Genomic DNA, 19972 nt, shown 5'->3' with positions numbered 1-19972 from the left:
AAAACATTTTTAACTCAGAGTTGCCTTAAAGTGATCTATATATCCCTTTGAGGAAAGATTAGAAGAATCCTTGATCTTCTTTATTGATTTTTTTTTTGGCCACACCCACAGCTGTGGCAATGCTGGGTCCCCAGCCCATTCTGCAGGGCCAGGGATCAAACCAGCAACACCACAGAGACAAGCCAGATAAGTAACCCACTGTGCCACAGCAGGAACTCCCATAGCCTCTTGAAGTAATTTTTAAATTTTTAATTTCTGATTTTACTTCAGATAATTTATATCCAGATAAAACTACAAGTATTCTGGGAAAGCTAATTCACCTCAGATTTCCTCAATTAAATAGCTAGTCTTACAGAATGATCATTTATGGGGGTAAAATGGAAAACTGCCTTATTCCCTGAGGGTATATTCTAACCAGTTTATTAGCCACCAGTCTCTCTCCCTCATCCTCCATGTTGAGATGTTTATATGGCACACTTGATAAAGTTCCTTTCAGAGTCTCTCAACATGGGAATTACCTAATCACATCTAATCTTTTAGGCTTTATTTGTCCACAGGAAATAGTAGGTATCTCTGGGAACCTTGTTTTAGGCCTGGAGACTAAATTCTCCAAAGAAACCTCTGTTCCATACTTAAAGATGTGGACAGAGTCTTCCTCAGCGTTTCTCAGATTCCCTTTTTCCAGTCCCGTATTCCTTATAAGAATGAAATTTTGGTTTCATTTGTAGCTAGTGTGAGGATAGAAAGAGCAAAGGATTTTGTATTAAAAGTTCTGATTTCAAGGTCTTCATACTAGCTTAATGACAAGGGAAGGTACTTGAACTAACCTCATTTATTCATAAGCGGTATGAAATGGGGATCATGATGATACTACTTGGTCTCACTAAATGATTTTGAGGGCTAAATGATGTAATAGTGTTTTGACCCATTTCATAGGAAAAAATACATTTCCATAAATATCTGAACATGAGTTTGTATCTCAAAAGTTTCTTTTAACAATACTTATCCTTAGTATAGTGGGTATATACTCTGTTATATTTTCGTTTTCTATTCCTTTTCATTTTTTGAAGATGGCCAGCTATGGCCAATAGTTTAAAAAGCACTGATGTATATACTCATGCATTTATATACTTAAAACTTGCCATATACATTAATATTTGAGCCAAGAATTTAAACTTTAGAGAATTTAAATCTTAAAAATGTAATGCAATAAGTATTCAGTAGATTTTGGCAACTGTCAGAGGCTGTCTTTTAACCCCTGTAGCATTAGTTTGTAATGTTTTCTTGGGATAAAGCATGCTGAATATTACCTAGGTTTGAAGTGGGCCTCACAGGGGGCATCACTTAGTTATTAATACAAACTCTCTTGTAGGGTGAAACTGATTTTGCAACTCCACCATCAAGAAGAAAAACACCATTTAACAAAGGTAATATATTAATATCTTTTATAGCTCTGTTCTATTATACAGTCTCTTTATTAATATAATATTAAAATTAATTACAGAAAAGTGGGCAGCCCTACCAATTGGTTTCCTATAGTTATTTTTAATTTCATTGAAATTGCTTTTTGAAATATATTAATCTTTTTTTAAAATTAAACTTCTCTTTACAGAATTACCAGAAAACGCTGATATTGGAAAACTTTTCACTAATGCTATGGAATCTTTAGATGAAGAAGAGAAAGATTATTATTTTTCAAACTGTGATTCTGCGTAGTAAAAATGGGAGAATATTTCCAAAATGTTTATCAAGAAGCAGACAGTGTATCTGTGTCTTCATTTGAAATATATATATTTTCTTTATAATGTAGCTTCATGTAAAATTTCAGACTGTTTTTCAAAGGTTTCATGACTTATAGTTTCAAGCAAATCATGTTCTATACATATTTTTTTTTAGGCATTCAAGAAAATGTTGCTATCCTTGGGAGAGGTGGGGGTGTGGGCCAGGGTGGGGTGGTGGGTGGGGAGTGGGGGGAATGAAGCAATACCAAATAGATTGTACTGGTTTGCATTTGTTACCACTTGGTATACAAGTTACAGTTGATCTAATGTTTAAATTACATATTGTTTAAACCATTTGACAAGTTTTTTCCTGATTGTTTTTCTTAGAATTTGTGATTGGTACATCATGAATTTAATTTATTGCTTTTTCAGTATTTTTATTAGGTAGAGTAATAGAGCAAATCTTGTTGTATTCTTAACCAGATATAGTCTAAATTTGGTCTCAGTATTTAAAAGATCAAACTCAAGTTATAGATCTACTATTGTAAGGACTCAATACATCATGTCATAGTAAACATTGTTTTGCTTTCAGACAGCTTTAGCAATAAACCTCTTTTAGCTTATTCTGCCATTATGTTTTAAAATTTGACATAGAATTTTCTCCCCTCTGGCTACAGTACCTATTTGCCCATCCTTTTTCTCCATTTAGGTTGTTCAAATAAACTTAGTTTGCTTTCATAATATTCGTGTCTTGGTTTTTCTAATTACCTGATCGTAGAAAAAATGCATTTTGTTTGTTAATGGTTCCATTTGTTTCCTTGAAAAATACCAGGATTTTTAGAAAAAATACATTTTCTTGTTTCTTAAGAATTTAGTCAGTAATAATCAGCAGTTGAAGAACTATACGATCTATAGAAACACTCTATTTAAAAAGTCTAGTGCAAGTAAACTGAGATCATTCTCCTGTAAACTACCATGATCGTTTCTGCCACAAAGATTTTTGATTAATAGAGGCAAATGAAAGGATTATTTTAGAGTGGCTCTAAAGAATTCTGTTGTAGAACTTTAAAGTTGTTAATACTTGGTGTAATACCATGTTGCTTGATGTTAATGGATAGATTTTTAGAAATTAGAAGGTAGTTAAATTCTATAATAGGAAACAAAAAGGTAAATCTGAAGTAGCATACACTTGACACAAACTACAATGTACCCCTACTTCCCATATCCCCTGTGTCCTGTCAAAACTCTGTTGTATCCCACCTTCCAGGTACGTGATTAGTCCTGTTTGTTTCCATTGGGTCATTAGATAAACTGGTAAGGTTTAAGGTAATTAAAAATATATATATCTGTAATCTAATTAACCAAAATGACTATTAAACATCAGGGTTTTTTGAATATTTATATAATCTATATAAATAAAAATGTACACAATATAAAATAGGTATGAAAATATTCTTATTTATATATTTTAAAGTGATAATCACAAACCACAGCAATGATTATTGAAGTGCATTTAGTATTGTGAGAGTTCTCTGATAACCCACCCTGAAGCAGTCTGATCATGCATCAGATATGAAATTACCTTGGTTAAAATCATTTGGTAACATTTGTATGTCACATATATAGTGAATATATCTATAGATCTCCTCGGCCTTTTGATGAGTTACTTGTGCATACATAGAGATTTCTTGAGGTGAGCTGAAAAATAAACAAACATACACTAAAACTTCTGACTTAGGAAATTTAATATTCTTGATTAAAGAATACCAAATATAAAAAAGCCTTTAAGAAAATCTTTTTTTCCCCAAGTTTTCTAAATCCAGTTTATATGCCTTTAGCATTGGTTTAAATAAAAGCACATTCCCTATATTTAAAATCATGCGTAATAACTGGAGTTCTCACTGTGGCACAGCATGTTCAGGATCCGGTGTTGCCATAGCTGCGGTGTAGATCGCAGGTGCGGCTCAGATTCAATCCCTGGACTAGGAACTTCCAAAAGCTATGGGTGCAGCCTTCCCCCCACCAAAAAAAAAGAAAAAAAAAAATCACATAATAATAATTTCAACATCTTATTTGGGGCCTTCAGTTTATCCTACTTTCTAAAATCTTTCTTTGTTTTTCAAACAATGTAATCATCAAAACCTAATAAAATTTTCAACTTGAACATTTTTCTAGTTATAGAACTAAACAGCCCATAAATGTTAGAATGCAAGATAAAAACATAAGTGATGTCCACCTCCTCAGAGGGCTCTAAGTTCCTCAAAAACAGTGCCTATCTTTTTTTCTCCATTAATGTCCTCAGCTTAATGCAGTGACTGATAGATGTCAGCAAGTCTTTACTGAATGACATAATCTAATGGGCACTATCTCTCTTTATTTTTAAAAGATATTAAAATTCCTACGAAATGCTTCTAAGAATAATTTTAAAGTAACCACTTAAAAGTATTAAAACAGGGAGTTCCCGTCGTGGCGCAGTGGTTAACGAATCCAACTAGGAACCATGAGGTTGCGGGTTCGGTCCCTGCCCTTGCTCAGTGGGTTAACGATCCGGCGTTGCCGTGAGCTGTGGTGTAGGTTGCAGACGCGGCTAGGATCCTGGATCCCGCGTTGCTGTGGCTCTGGCGTAGGCTGGTGGCTACAGCTCCGATTAGACCCCTAGCCTGGGAACCTCCATATGCCGTGGGAGCGGCCCAAGAAATAGCAACAACAACAAAAAGTATTAAAACAGACATACCTGTTTGTCATCTTTTTCACAGATGAAAACTGGTGACACATATTCAATGCGGTTATATAGCTTATGTTGGGAATACTCAGATAAAATTGAAGTGCCTCACATTTATTACTGTTCACAACTGTCGGAACATGGATACCAACATTCTTTCTTTGTTCCACCAAAGACAATTCCTTTAACAAATCAGCAGTTTCTTCTTGGCAGGAACTGAAAAGAATTCGGATTCCAGCACCAATTAAGGTAGTCAGCAGGCTGTCATAGCTCTTTGTTCTCCTTAACATCCTGGATGTGTCTCCTAAATGTTTCACATTTAAGAAAATGCAAACCTTAGTAACTTACATTAAATAAAACTGTTAATACTATACATTATTGAAATTCCAAGATATATATCATTAAGCAAACGAGTACCACATTATGCTAATGAGAAGCCCTACTGCTAAAGATTTAAAGTGATTCTCAAATACCTGAGAAAATTGGGAGAACTGTCTTTATGAGTGTATTAAAACTGTCTTTATGAGTGTATTAAAATCAGCAGAAGGTGAGTAGGCAGGGGAGAGTTTATATTCCTAGATAAATCATTCCCGAAGGCTGACACCATATTACTCATCTTCAAAATTCATAATGTTAGCATTGCTGAAGGATTCATTAAGTACACTGCTGATATAAAATTACCTTATGTATTTATTCCAAAAGTTACTCAATACATTGCACACTCATTACACTATCTTTAACTCTTTACTTCTTTTACTTCTCTTCCTTTCCCGTTCATTTTCTTTCCATGTTCTACTTACACATCCTTTTTTGGCATTCTTCCTTAAGCCAAAAAATATATATATTTTCCATAACTTTTGCCACATTACTTTCCTTTTTATTCCAAATCTACTTCCTTTACAATGGATAGGTTAGTAAAGTATAGAATTTGGTACCAGAAAGACCCCAAAATCAATTAATCTAAAGCCCTCACTTGTCAAATTAGAAAAAGAACAAAAAACTTTTGTTACTGAAAGACAGAGTGACTTATCCAAGGTCAAATGGTTCAGTAGTGACTGTGGTGATGAAAGATACATCACTCAATTCCCAAACCAGCGTTTTAATGGAAACTACATTATTTCCTTTTACATAATGACTTATAATCCTTGACTTCTTCCATAATGGCTTTCACCTGCATGGTTTCATTTAGTCCTCCTAACACCATGTCATGAGTTGGACAGGTATATTATTATCTCCTCAGGGGGAGGGATTTATCAATGCAATGTCACATGGGTATAGAGAGGGACACCAAAACTCAGTGCATATTCTGACTGCATATCCCATGATTTTCACTTGTCTCAAGGGCTAGCTCCCCATACAATTAAATATTACCTATTAAAAATTCCCTAACTAAAGCTCCAAGCCTGCATTTCCTAATATATCCTAGGCACCTATTTCAGCGACCCACTGAGAACTGAACTTACTCAAAATTGAACACCTCTTGTCCCTCAAATCTGCTTCTTCTCTTACATTCATAATTTCAATGAACAGCACACTAACCTAACCCAGCAATCAAGAAACTGGTCAGCTCAAGAGTAATTCTTGACCCCGTTTACCAACTTCTGCTAATTCTACCCCCTAAACTTTCTGATTCCTCCTTCCCTTCACTGCTGCTCTGTTTAGGGCTCTCACCCTTTTTGGGTCTCCCCCCAAAAAAAGACTTCTGACTGGTTCACTTGCCTTCAATTTCTCACCCTTAAATTCTTATAAGCTACATTTAAACATGATGACTACTGAAAAATGTATGGCATTAATGTAAATGTGAGATGACATTCATGAGTCAGGTATTTACATTTTAAGAGCGTCCTACCTCCTGACAGTAGAAGAATGAACTAAATGTTAGTTAAGTTCCTTTACTGCCTTATAAACAAAAACATTAAAAACAAACCTGTTTTTTCTCTGTCCTTTTCCACAATCACACATATTCTTTCAAACATGCTCTGTAGGTACTGGATCTGATCAATGAGCTTATTCTTGTTGATACAAGTTAACATCTCAGATTGAGACTTTCTTTCCACCACCATGCGGTTACTCACAATGTAATCACAACCATTAAGAGGACAAACCTCTACTTGAAAGCCATGAATTGCTCTTAGGGAAGAAATTACTTCTGAACCAGAAGTGATTTCACGACTATCTACAAGAATACAAGTTCTTTGGCCTTCCTGTGGAAGTCTAGGAGAAGCATGTGTGTCAGCCAAATGTGGTCGAGAGTTAGAACAGAATGCTGCTGAAGTGCCAGAATCCTCCAGAGCACCAGCATCCTAAAAAGTAGAAAACATCAATCATGATTAAATATATGTTAGCGCCAGACTTCCAACACCTAAGATTATTTTTGTACTGATACTCTTTTTTTTCTTCCTTTAACATGACCAAAGTGACTGTAGATGAAGGACCAAGCCACCACTTAACACCTAACAGGATGGCTATAATTTTTAAAAAAGGAAAAATGTGATTAAAATGCAAAAAAGAAAAAAAAGAAAAGAAAAGAAAAAAGGAACGGATATGGACATTGCTAGTGGGAATGAAAAATGGTGGAGCCTTGTGGAAAAGTTTGGTGACTCCTCAGAAAATTGAATTACCATTCAGCAAAGGAATTTTCACTCCTAGGTAATATACCCATAAAAACTGAAAACAGAGACTCAGATACTTATATGCCAATGTTCATTAATTTTAGAAAATCCTCAGCCAGTGCCTGTTGAGCTTTATCTTCTGCTTGCTCTCTCTTCTCAATTCCAATTACATGTATCTTAGACTTCTGGATACAGTCCCACAGCTCTTAGATGCTCCATTCTGTTTTTTCACTCTTTGTATTTCAAAATAGGTAATTTCTATTGACCTAGCTTTAAGTCTGTTGGTTCTTTCCATGGCTGTGTTGTTTACTGATGGGCCTATGGCAGACATTCATCTTTCTTATTTTCTCATTTTTCCATTTGTAGCATTTCTACTTTGTTGTTCTTCATATTTTCCATTTCTTCGATGATATTCCCTATCTGTTCATGCATGCTTGATTTTTCCAGTAAAGACTTTAACATATTAACCATGGTTATTCTATGTTCCCTGTCTGATAGTTCCAACATCTGGGTCATATCTGAGTCTGGTTCTTGAGGATGTATTTTTTTCTTCCTTCTCTACAACTTTGATTGAAAACCAAGTATCTTGTGTAGGAGAGTAGTAATTGAGGTAACACAAGCTCTACCAAAGTACAAAATAGCTATGGACCCATGACCAAACACCACAAAGGCCTTTTAAGCTCAGCTAAGGTCTGGGTGGTGTTTTGCCAGGTGATTTTTCTAAATATTCCCTTAGTTTTAAGTTTTCTCTGTGAACCTGTGCCTCAGAGTTTCTCTCCCCATACTCTTGTCCTCTCTCAGCGGTATTGCTTTTCTCTGTTACTTAGTGTTTGCTAGCCTGGTTGGAGGGAGCACTAGGAGGATGAGGTTGGGAGCAGGGGCGGGGGTTGATTTCTATTGTCCTGGTTCAGCCTGTCTTAGGCAGGACTTGAGACCCTGGGCCTCAGAGATGATCCTACCCGCCCTCAACCACCTCCAGTGATTAGAGATCTCTAATGTTCTAGGCCCAAAATGTTTTCCTGCCCCTTTCTCTTTTATTCCTTTACTCTATCTGCAAAGGGTCTTCCTCCAGGCCCTGAGGGCTATAGGGGTTTGCTCCTCTTCCCCCAGCAGCTTAAAGCTTTTTTGTTCCCTGGGGGAAATAAGGGAGAGAACTAGATGGGGCCTGGTGCCTTTTCCACTGTAGCTGCTCATCACTTCCGCAAGGCTACAACTCCCTGGGGTTCTAAAAGCTCATGCTAGTCCATTTGCCTTTTGTAGCTCATTGGTTTAAAACCTGAATTCTTCATATTAGATTGTACAGTGACCAGTGACTGTCCCAAATCAGCAAGACTCCCCTTGGATGCACTTGTCTTTCCTTAGATATCAAGCTAACTGGTTGCCCTGTAACCTCAGATCCATAATGGTTTCAAATAAACAATTATTTTGTAGATTATATGGCCTTTTTTGTTCTTACAATTAAGGAACAATGCTCTACCCAGCTTTCTACATTCTCAGCTAAAGAGGAAGTTCTAATCGCTCAGAATAACCTTTGGAATATATTTAATATCCCATTTTTTTAAAAAAGAATAACTGCAATGAAGGAAGAAATGAACACTAAAGAATCACAAGAAAACATTGGAAAATATTTAGTTATCCTAGAGTATAGCAGCTTTTTAAACATGACACTGAAGTCAGAAAGTATAAAAAATTAAAACTGTATAAAAAAGGTAAGGAGTTTCCATGTGGCTCAGTGGAAACAAATCTGACTAGTATCTATGAGGATGTAGGTTCCATCCCTGGCTTCGATCAGTGGGTTAAGGATCCAGCCTTGCCGTGAGCTGTGGTGGTAGTCTGGGAACCTCCATATGCAGTGGGTGCAGCCCTGAAAAGATTAAAAAAAAAAGGTATGGCAAAACCAACTATAAACAAAACAAAGGCAAATGAGAAAAAAAGAATACTGTCTGTAATACACATGACAAAATAAATACAAACATTTTTAGTATCTAACAGTTTTTGACAGGATAGTTAGTCTATTTTATGACTTCTCAATTTTACCTCAAATTCTTTCTCCTCCTAATATGAAGAATCATGCTATATGTAATTATAGTATCAGATAATAGAAGAAAAGCTGAAATAAAATCTATCTATCCTTTTTGACAGTTCTCAAAATACTACTAGCCTATAGCTCTTTTTTAGTTAGAGCATGCCATACTAGAAATGTTGAGAGGGCTTACTGGTTGTCAAAGTATTATGCAAGTATTACCTGCCTTGACTCGGATTAACTATCTTTATACTATAGTTGAGAATACTGAGGCTCAGAGAAACTAAGTAGTTTGTTGTTCTCTAATCTATTTATAAAACAATCCAGTCAACTTTATCAAATTATCCCTTCTAGAAGTACCTTTGTACAAAAAAAAAAAAGATCTGGGAATAATTTACAACTGGAAATGCTAATTTGAGGGCCATTGTGTGGGTACTGGAGCATGTTACTAAGGTGGAATGGACTGAAACACCTGGAATAAAAGAGAAACAGAAATCTAGGTCTAGGGATTCCTATTATTATGACTGTAACCCTATTTTGACAAAACTACTACAACTGTGAACTATTAAAAACTGAAAATGCTTTTAGGGATTACTTCAGCAGTAGTAAGAGAGATGCTGGAAACTAGACTACAGAACCATTCTGGAAATAAAGGAAATTAGGTGGTACCCCTAAAACTCCTCTCCTTGGTATAAAGATGAGAGTTAACATATCTGAAGACTTCGTGGGGGGAAACCAGTCCTCAGCATACAATTTCTGTTAATTTTGCCTTGCTATATCCTTTTTATAAAATTATCAAGTTTCCTTGCAGAGTGTTATTAAGAAAACTATAAACACATTTTAAAAATTAAAACCTTTGAATTAGCCACATGATGTAGTGTGGTTTCTTATTTGAAGATTTCTATCACTTTCTAATTTTTCTTTGACGTAGTTTATTTAACACAAAAGAAAAGAAAGCAAAACAACAACAGGAGTTCCCAGTGGAAAAGAATCCAACTAGGAACCACGAGTCTGCAGGTTCAATCCTGGCCTCGCTGAGTGGGTTAAGGATCCGGCGTTGCTGTGAGCTATGGTGTAGGTCTCAGAAGAGGCTCGGATCCTGCATTGCTGTGGCCGTGGTGTAGGCTGGCAGCTGTAGCTCTGATTAGACCCCTAGCCTGGGAACCTCCATATGCCACGGGTGCAGCCGTAAAAAGCAAAAACAAAAATCTTTTGGTAAACATATGAAGGCTTTTTTTTCTCTAATTTGATTCATACCTTCGACTGAATTGGATGTTTTCTACAGTCTTTCTGTGAATCAACAGTAGTCAATGATGATAAAGTAGATTCAATGTCATTATGGCTCTGAGGTTTGGAGTCTGAAACATCAGAAACTGTGACCTTTACATTAAGTGCTGTCTGTTGTCTCTGGTTTGGCGATTGATTAGCAATTGGATTAGAGTGGTCCCTGGACTGCAATGAAGACCCCGAAGGCACTGAATGCAAACAGTGATTTTGTTGTTCACACTTGGTAACAGTTCTTGGGTCAACCACAATATTGGATTCTCGTATATCACTGACATGGTTTTCCTCCTCACTTGAATCAGCCGGTAAAATAATTCTGAATAATTTCTTTTTTGAATGCACACTATTTTGTCTCTTCTTCATTTCTTTTAGTTTTACTGCTCGACGGGTTTTATATTTTTTACTCCCGCTTGCAAAGGAATCTTCACTTATTAGGTTAAAATCAACACAGACTTCGTCACTTGACTGGCTTTTGCAAGACTCCTCTTCATCAACACAAAAACTGTCTTCTAAATATGTTTCATCTTGCTCAGGAATCTATAATAAAAATACAAATGAAAACAACAAATTTCATAAAATCAGCATGTATTTAACAACTTCTAAGTTCATGATATCTTTTGAATATTTCACTTTATTAATTCAGTTACTTGCTCAACTAAAATATAGAGAATATTCTTTTTTTTCCTTTTCAGTTGTATTGAAATATAATTGACATACAACACCGTAAGTTCAAGGTGTACAGCATAAAGATTTGACTAATTACATCATGAAATAAGTTTAATGAACACCTATCATCTCACATAGATACAAAATTAAAGAAATAGAAAAAATACTTTTTCCTTGTGATGAGAACTCTTATGATTTACTCTTGACAACTTTCATATATAACATACATTAGTGTTAATTATACTTATCATGTTGTACATTACATCCCTAGTACTTATTTATCTTATTACTGGAAGTTTGTACCTTTTGATGGCCTTCATTCAACTCCCTCCCAGAACCCCCTTTCCAGCTTGTGGTAACCATAAATCTTATCTCTTTTTCTGAGTTTGTTTCTAAAGTATAAGTAACCTACAATACTATGTCAATTCCTGCTACATAACATACATTTCAAAATGATGACTATAATAAATCTAGTTACAATATGTCACCATAAAAAGATATCACATTTGTGACTATATTCCCCACACTGTACATTTTACACCTGTGACTCATTTATTTTGCAGTTGCTCTGTGGCAATTACCTGTTTGCTTTCTGTGTCTATGACTATTTGACTATTTATTTTTTATGTCTGTTCATTTATTTTGCTTTCAAATTCCACATAAGTGAAATTATACAGTATTTGTCTTTGTGTGACTTATATCACTTAGCAAAATACCCTCTAGGTCTTTCCATGTTGTCACAAATGGCAAGATTTCATTCTTTTCTACGGCTGAGTAGTAGTCCACTCTCTATATAGACCATATCTTCTTTCTGAGTGTGTGTGTGTGTGTGTGTGTGTGTGTGTGTGTGTGTGTGTATTTATATTTTGGCCATGGCCACAGCATGCAGAAGTTCCAGGCCAGGGATTTAAACCACACCACAGCAGCAACCCAAGCCACAAGAGTGACGATGCCAGTTCCTTAACCCACTGTACCACTAGGGAATGCCTTTGAGTATATTCTTTATGGAAGGAAATGGGGAGTTTGGGAATAAAAAAAAGAATTATCTGCCCTCTAGAAATTTAGTCTACTGCAATAGCCAGAAAAATAAACATAATTTATAAACACTTTGAGGGAGTTGCCATGGTGGCACAGCAGAAAGGAATCCGACTAGGAACCATGAGGTTGTGGGTTCAATCCCTGGCCTCGGTCAGTGGGTTAAGGATCTGGAGTTCCCATGAGCTGTGGTATAGTTCACAGATGCAGCTCAGATCTGGTGTTGCTGTGGCTATGGTGTAGGCTGGCAGCTGTGGCTCCAATTAGATCGCTAGCCTGGGAACCTCCATATGCCACAATGCAACCCTAAGAAAAACAAAAAAACCAATTTGATAAGTACTATATAATAAACACAATGAAAATACAGAGATACAAATGACCATTATTTCCAAGCCAAATATGGCAATTTAAAAAACAAATAAGACTAATATGAAATTGTTATCTATAAATGAAAAATAAGCTATAATTTTTAAGATATACTATTTTTATGAAAAATTAACTTTAAGAAAACTATGACAGCATAGAAGAATTAAAATTTTAACTAGTAGATAATAAAGTTCTATTCACTTCCTTTAAAGATACTAATTGGAAAACAATCTAAGAGTTTTTTCTAATTAGCTCAAGATAAAGGAAAATTTGATCCAATTAGGACTAAGAGAGATTTTGACAATTTATTGAGTTCACCTTCCTTACTCAGGGCAGAAATTACTGCAAATAGTTCTGAAGGTCCAGTTTTAGAAACAAAAGAAGGCTTCATTAACAGGAATATATTTCAACATCACCACCAGGAAATTCTCCACTGTATTTCTATAGTTCATACCTGTGAGAAAATGTTTATGTTGTTATGTTTCTTATGGACCATTTTATACCGACTGCTCACCATTGGACTTCGCAAAGATTTCATGTAAATAGCTCTCATTTCAGAATCTGTAGAGATAATATAAATTTCAAATAGCAAAATTATTTAAATGAAAATGAGCAAAGTATTTAACTTCAACCTATCCCAAATTCCATAATTCAAAACTTGTGGATTTATTTCACACAAAAGACATTTAATATATATTGATATGTGTCTAAAAACAATTATTCAAAAACACCTAGTTAGGAGTTTTGCCTTTGATAGACCAACTAGTTGGGTGATCATAGACAATTTCTTTAAGCTCTCTGCCTTAGTTATCTCTCTCCTCTGAAAATGAAGATCAAGACATTGCTTCTTCATGAAAAATAAATGCATACAAACACCTTAGTACTATATCTGAGTTATAGAAATCATTTGATAAAACACAAGAAATCCAAGCAAAAAAAAGAAAGCATATACTTAAAAACATCTTTGCTCCCAGATCGACCATTCTCAACACAGAAGCTAGAACAGTACTTCTAAAAGGCCATGAGCTCACTGCTCATTCATTACCTCTCATCTTACTTCCTACTACTCCCCCTTCTCTCTCATTCATCTCCAGTCATAATGCTGTTCCCATGAATATGCCAGGCACACTCCTGGCTCAGGGTCTACACTGGCTGTCATCTTTGCATCAACATTCTCCCACCAGATTACACTACAGACCTGCAAAAGCCACTTCCGTTAATGAACATCAAGGGCATAGTACTAAGAAACCTTATTCTGCACATCATATCAGTATCAGCAACATAGTCCTAAGAAGTCTGTACTTAAAACTTTTTTTCTCTAAGGCCAGGGACCCTGGGAAACTGTTGTTTTAAGTCATATCAGGCACTGTAGGAACAGAATAATGGCAAGATTTGTCAAAGATCAGATCAGAATCAGAAAAGCCACACAAATCTTTGCCATTTCTATTATAGCCAGCCTGAATCATCTGCTCTAATACAGATGTATAGAAGATCTGCTCAAGCATTGTCTAGGGAGACTGTTTTCTAAAAGTAGATCTCCCTTACTTAGCAAATTTACTAAATTTAGCCTTGTGTCTCAGCTGGTTCTAACAAACCACATTGCTGAATTCCTAGTCTCCTTCTAGTCTATGATCAAATGTCACCTCAGTGAGGCCTACCCCTAATTACCTTATTTAAAACTTGCAGCTTCTCCATTAACACCCCTAACTCTTGCCTCTCTAAATCTTCATCTTAAGCAATTCTTTCTGTTTTCCTATAAATTTTTCATTCTTTCTGTTTTCCTATAACGTTTTCATTATGTATATCATTTATTATCTTCCACTCAAATGCAAGCTTCAGAAGGGGGTTTAGTCTATTTTGTTCACAGATACAACTCTCCCAAGAACCTTCCAGATTACTAGACAAATAGTAGGCACTAAACACTTGTTGAATGAACATCTGACACTGAGCCAGCCATGTCATTATGGAGAGAAATAATCAAATTAGCAGAAGGCTATACACAACCAACTCTCACATAAAACAAATATTATAGAATTGGAATGAAAATGACCAAATATCTCACACATCAAATTTAATTCCCCTTTAAGTCAAGGGTTCTTGGAAACTGACTAGAATATTTAAATGTCACCACATTGAACACTGAAAATTAAAAGAAAAAGAAGCATCATTATATCATTTACCATTTACAGACTGTGAAAGTGGAGTCTCATCATTTAAAAAGTCAAGTAATGAGGAATCTTGTTCATTTTCTGACTCATCACTTTCATCTGATGAAATACATTGTGCATCTTCTTGGGAAAGTTCTGCTTCATCATCTAAAAACTTCCTCGCTACAAGCTAAAACACATTAGAAAACAAGAAGGTACCCGTAAAAAAATAATATAATTTCCTTAAATAACTGGAAACAGTTATGGAAAATGATTTCTTGCTAGTGCTTTAAAAATCAAAGATAATAAAAATAGAAAACTGCAAAAAAATCATAAAGTACCCTACTTATTTTAAATTTCTTCTGATAATTCTGTTATAAATAAAGTACAAGTCAGAATGTCAGCTTTCTATATGTTTCTTAATAAGCATAAAGTCTCCTGAGTCTTCCAGCTAATTAATTTTTGCCAGGAAAAATACTGCACCACAAAGGACGGATCAGAAAAAAAGGTGCTAATGGGAGTTCCCGTCGTGGCACAGCAGAAACAAATTCAACTAGGAACCATGAGGTTTCAGGTTCAATCTCTGGCCTCACTCAGTGGATTAAGGATCCAGCATTGCCATGAGCTGTGGTGTAGGTTGCAGATGGGGCTCGGATCCCGCTTTGCTGTGGCTGTGGTGTAGGCCATCAGCTACAGCTCCAATTAGACCCCTAGCCTGGGAACCTCCATATGCCGCAGGTACAGCCCTAAAAAGATCAAAAAGAAAAAAAGGTGCTAAGAATTCTTTTCCATGAAATTGAATACCGGATAGAAATAAGAAACAAAATTATCATACAAACGAATATTCTAAAACTCAGATTTCTGTCTATATATTTTCTTTTCTTTTCTTTTTTTTCCATAGGGCTGCACCTGTAGCACATGGCGGTTTCCAGGCTAAGGGTCTAATGAGAGCTGTAGCTGCTGGCCTACGCCACAGTGACAGCAATGTGGGATCTGAGCCGCATCTGCGACCTACACCACAGCTCAGGGCAATGCCGGATCCTTAACCCACTGAGTGAGGCCAGGAATGGAACCTGCAACCTCATGGTTCCTAGTCGGATTCATTAACCACTGAGCCACGACAGGAACTCCTCTGTATTTTCTTCAATCGGAATGTAAAATCATCAATACACTAAAGTTTCTTCATTTAGTGATTCAAAATAACACAACACTGCAAGAGTTTTAACACACAAAGAAAAATAAAAATACCACACTTTAAGATTTTAATTCCAGTAAAAAAAAAAAAAAGTAGATGGGAGGATTAAGATGGCAGAATAGAAAGACTGGAGCTCAACCTCTCTCCTAAAAACAACAAAATTCACAACTAAAAGCTGAGCAATCTCCACCCAAATGGACCAGAAACCTTAAAAAAGATACCCTACTCCAGAAGAAAAAGAGGAGGGCATGTCAAGAGGTAGGAGGGGCAATTTCGCGATATAAACAACCCCATACTTACCTGGTAGGAAGCTAACTGGTTCACAGAGACTCACCTACAGGAGTGAGAGAGTGAGAGTTCTGAGCCCCACATCAAACCCTCACATGCGGGGATCCAGCCCTGGGAGAAAGAGCCCCTGAAGCAGCTGGCATTAAAGGCCAGTGGGGCTTGTGCGCAGGAGCGCCACAGGACAAGGGTAAAGGGAGACCCCATTCTTAAAAGGCACACACGGACTTTCACATGCACTGGATCCCAGGGCAGAGCGAGGTCTCCATAGGTATCTGGGTCAAACCTGACTGCAGTTCTTGGAGGACATCCTAGGAAAATAGGGGTGAATGTGGCCTGTTGTGAGGGAGGGACGTTCAAGGCAAAGCTCTCGGGATTACTGAGCAGCTACCTTTCTCTGGAGATGGCCATTTTTGGAAAATCTGGCCCCACCCATCAGTCAGCCAGCACTGAGAAGCCCAAGGGCAAACAACAATCCAGGTGGGATCACAGCTCTGTCCCTCAGTAAACAGGCTACCTAAAGACACCTCAGGGACACAGATGCCTCTAATCTCATACAGAGACAAAGCCCCACCCACCAGAGGAATTAGAATCAGCTCCACCTACCAGTGGGTAGGCATCAGCCCCTCCCATCAGGAAGCCTACAGCAAGCCCCTGTACAGACTTCATCCACAAGAGGGGCAGACACCAGAAGTAAGAGAGGCTACAACTCTATTGTCAGTAAAAAGGTCACCACACCAAAAACCGATAAAAATGAAAAGACAGAGAACTATAACTCAGATGAGGGAGAAAGAAAAAAACCCCAGAAAATCAAAGTGATCAGGAGGTTCTCAACCTCCAGGAAAAAGACTTTAGATTGTTGATGCTGAAGGTGATGCAAGGCATTGGAAATAAACTGGAGGCAAAGATGGATAATTTACAGGAAACACTGACCAAAGAGATACAAGATATAAAACTTAAACAAGAAGAGATGCAAAATACAATAACTGAAATAAAAAACTCACTTGAAACAGCTATCAGCAGAATACAAGAGGCAGAAGAATGAATCAGAGAGGTGGAGGACAGATTAGAAATTACAAATGCAGAACAGAAAAGAGAAAAACGATTGAAAACAAATGAAGAGAGTCTCAGAGAGCTCTGGAACAAGGTTAAACGCACCAACATCTGTATCACAGGGGTGCCCAAAGGAGAAGAGAGAGAAAGGGACAGAAAAAATATTCCAAGAGATAACAGCCAAAAACTTCCCTAATATGGGAAAGGAACCACACTCTCAAATCCAGGAAGCACAACGAATACCATATAAAATAAACCCAAGGAGGAATACACCAAGACACACATTAATCAAACTGACCAAAATTAAAGACAAAGAGAAAATCCTGAAAGCAGCTAGGGAAAAGAAACAAGCAACATACAAGGGAACCCCAATAAGGTTATTGGCAGATTTTTCGGCAGAAACTCTGCAGGCCAGAAGGGAGTGGCATGATATACTTATCGTGATGAAAGGAAAAAACCTCCAACCAAGATTACTCTACCCAGCAACGCTCTCATTCAGATCTGAAGGAGAAATCAAAAGCTTCACAGATAAGCAAAAGCTAAGAGAATTCAGCAACACTAAACCAGCTTTATAACAAATACTAAAGGAACTTCTGTAGACAGAAAAGAAAAGGCCACAACAGGAAACAAAAATTCCACGAATGACAAGGCTCACCAGTAGAGATATTTATACAGTAAAGATACAAAATCATCCATGCATGATTATGCCACCAAAATCAGAAATCATGAGAAGAGGTGGGTACAAATGCAGGACACTGGAGATGAACTTGCAATTAAGAGACCAACAACTTAAAACAATCTCATATACATATAGACTTTATATCAAAACTTCAGAATAACTGCAAACCAAAAATCTACAATTGACACACAAACAAGGAATCTCTGGAGAAGAAATATATCTCATAATAAATAAGTGCATAATCCACCATGAAGGGGGTCACTTGACATCATTCTTGGAATGCTGAAGTCTTCTTACATCTGATTCTGATTTCCTCTCCATCAAAGAATTTATGATAACTATGATTAAATAATGCAACTGTACAATTAAATAATACAGTTCTACAATTGTATTATTAATAACCATTTCTCCCCATGGTACAATGTAAGGTCTATAATGTCTTGTTTACCACATCACCTAGAATGGTGTAATGCCTATACTGAAGAATCAATAAGATGTAACAAATTGTGAGGACATATTTGTATAGCTACACTGTTTTTTAACCTATTTCTGCATTTTATATTTTACTTATTTTCAGAAGTGTATTATTTTTGTTATTCTTACCAGTTAAGGTATTCTTTTTATTATGATATATAAAATATTTAATGGTATATAAGGCTTTCTTCTTTATAAATTTTAGTTGCATAATATACATAGTTTTAATATAATGCTAATTTTTAAAGAAAAATTGAAATGTAATAGATAATACTAAATAGTAAAGATGAAAGCCATACAAAATGGGATAAAGCATAGAATAAATTTCCTATTTGTCTCAGCATATTGTCCATTCCACTTCTCCAGAGGGAGGCACTTAATCTGTTTCTTAAGATCCATGATATAATAATCTGTCTGAATGTAACTGTGTTTAAATATATGTATTTTATTCCGTGAAAAAAAAAAAAAGCATGTGATAATCTATGTGGGAAAAGAATGTGAAAGAGAATGGATGTGTGTACATGTATAACTGAATCTCTTTGTTGAATAGCAGAAATTATCACAACCTTGTAAATCAACTATACTTCAATAAATTTTTTTTAAAAATGAAAAAAAAAAAAAGTAAAATCATAGGCAAGATATTTTGAGCTTTTTCCCATAAGAAAATGATAGAGAGAAAAATCTACTTCTATGTAAAATCTAATGTTCCTTACTAATAAAAAATATATAGTATATCTATATGAAAGAAACCAAAAAAAGTTTACCTTTAAGTGACTCTGTCTCTTTCGGACTTTGATACCTCTTCTGGCATTCCCATTATCATCCATGCAGTCTTCTGATTGTGCATCTCGTTTATGAAAATTCTCACTCTCATCACTAGATGAAAAATCTAACTATAATTCAATAAAATTCTTGCATAAGAAAATATAATTGGAGTGTTGTATCTTAATGTGTTTCTCAAGGGTTGTTGCTTCTATTTCCATTTTTTTCTTTTTAGATAGCTGATCTAAACTTTTTTTTTGCCACTCCCACAGCATATGGAAATTTCCAGGCTAGGGGTCAAATTGGAGCTGCAGCTGTGACCTATGCCACAGCCACAGCTGCACTCCTTTAACCACTGAGCAAGCCTGGGATTGAACCCAAATTCTCATGGATACTAGTCAGATTCTTAACCCACTGAGCCAAAACAGGAACTCCAAAGCTATTTTTCTAATAAAGTTTTATATAAATATACAAAGTTAATATGGACCGATTGCATTTTTAATTTTGTACAAATTATAGTATTTTATATTAGAGAATTAAAACACACAAGATTTCCAAATCTCAGAATTTAGCTATCAGCTATAAACTGATGATAAATGAATGTTATTGCCCTTAAGGCCTGCCCCCCCATCCAAAATTCACATTCATATAGTCAACAGTACCTGCTAGATACTGTCACTTTACTATCATGAACTTTAAACTTGTATATATTCAACACTGAACTTACTGTTTTTTTCTTGTTTTCTCTAAAGATGTGGCACATCTGCCAACTAGCCTAAGCCAAAACCAGAGAGTCATCCTGGACTCCTTTTTTTCCCTGCTTTCAAACCCATTCAGTAAGCAAATGAAAGAATAAGGCCTTCCAAAAACTCACTTCAATTTTTCTCCAATTTTACTTCCTGATACTTTTTGTCTCTACAATCCAACAGTAAGAGATGCTGATTCCCC

At 36.1% G+C, this 19972-nt stretch overlaps 2 protein-coding genes across 5 annotated transcripts in view; one reads left to right on the top strand and one right to left on the bottom strand.

Moving 5' to 3' along the window:
- MIS18BP1 (MIS18 binding protein 1) overlaps positions 1-2462 on the top strand; it is a 48014-nt gene extending 45552 nt beyond the window's left edge. For all 3 annotated transcript variants that reach the window (XM_021101228.1, XM_021101217.1, XM_021101211.1), the window contains 2 exons: positions 1373-1427; positions 1613-2462. In XM_021101228.1, coding sequence (XP_020956887.1) covers positions 1373-1427; positions 1613-1716 — 159 coding nt within the window. In that variant the 3' untranslated portion in view covers positions 1717-2462. The remainder of the gene's footprint in view (positions 1-1372; positions 1428-1612) is intronic.
- The window catches only part of FANCM (Fanconi anemia complementation group M), a 68101-nt gene continuing 49911 nt past the window's right edge, over positions 1783-19972 (bottom strand). For both annotated transcript variants that reach the window (XM_003480459.4, XM_021101202.1), the window contains 7 exons: positions 19027-19155; positions 14610-14766; positions 12884-12990; positions 10336-10899; positions 6371-6746; positions 4456-4747; positions 1783-3419 (listed from right to left, as the gene is read on the bottom strand). In XM_003480459.4, coding sequence (XP_003480507.1) covers positions 3281-3419; positions 4456-4747; positions 6371-6746; positions 10336-10899; positions 12884-12990; positions 14610-14766; positions 19027-19155 — 1764 coding nt within the window. In that variant the 3' untranslated portion in view covers positions 1783-3280. The remainder of the gene's footprint in view (positions 3420-4455; positions 4748-6370; positions 6747-10335; positions 10900-12883; positions 12991-14609; positions 14767-19026; positions 19156-19972) is intronic.

Source organism: Sus scrofa, chromosome 1 (genome assembly GCF_000003025.6).
Source record: "Sus scrofa isolate TJ Tabasco breed Duroc chromosome 1, Sscrofa11.1, whole genome shotgun sequence".
Taxonomy (NCBI): domain Eukaryota; kingdom Metazoa; phylum Chordata; class Mammalia; order Artiodactyla; family Suidae; genus Sus; species Sus scrofa.
Note: the sequence above shows the minus strand (reverse complement) of the source record. Positions and strands in the feature narration are given on the sequence as shown.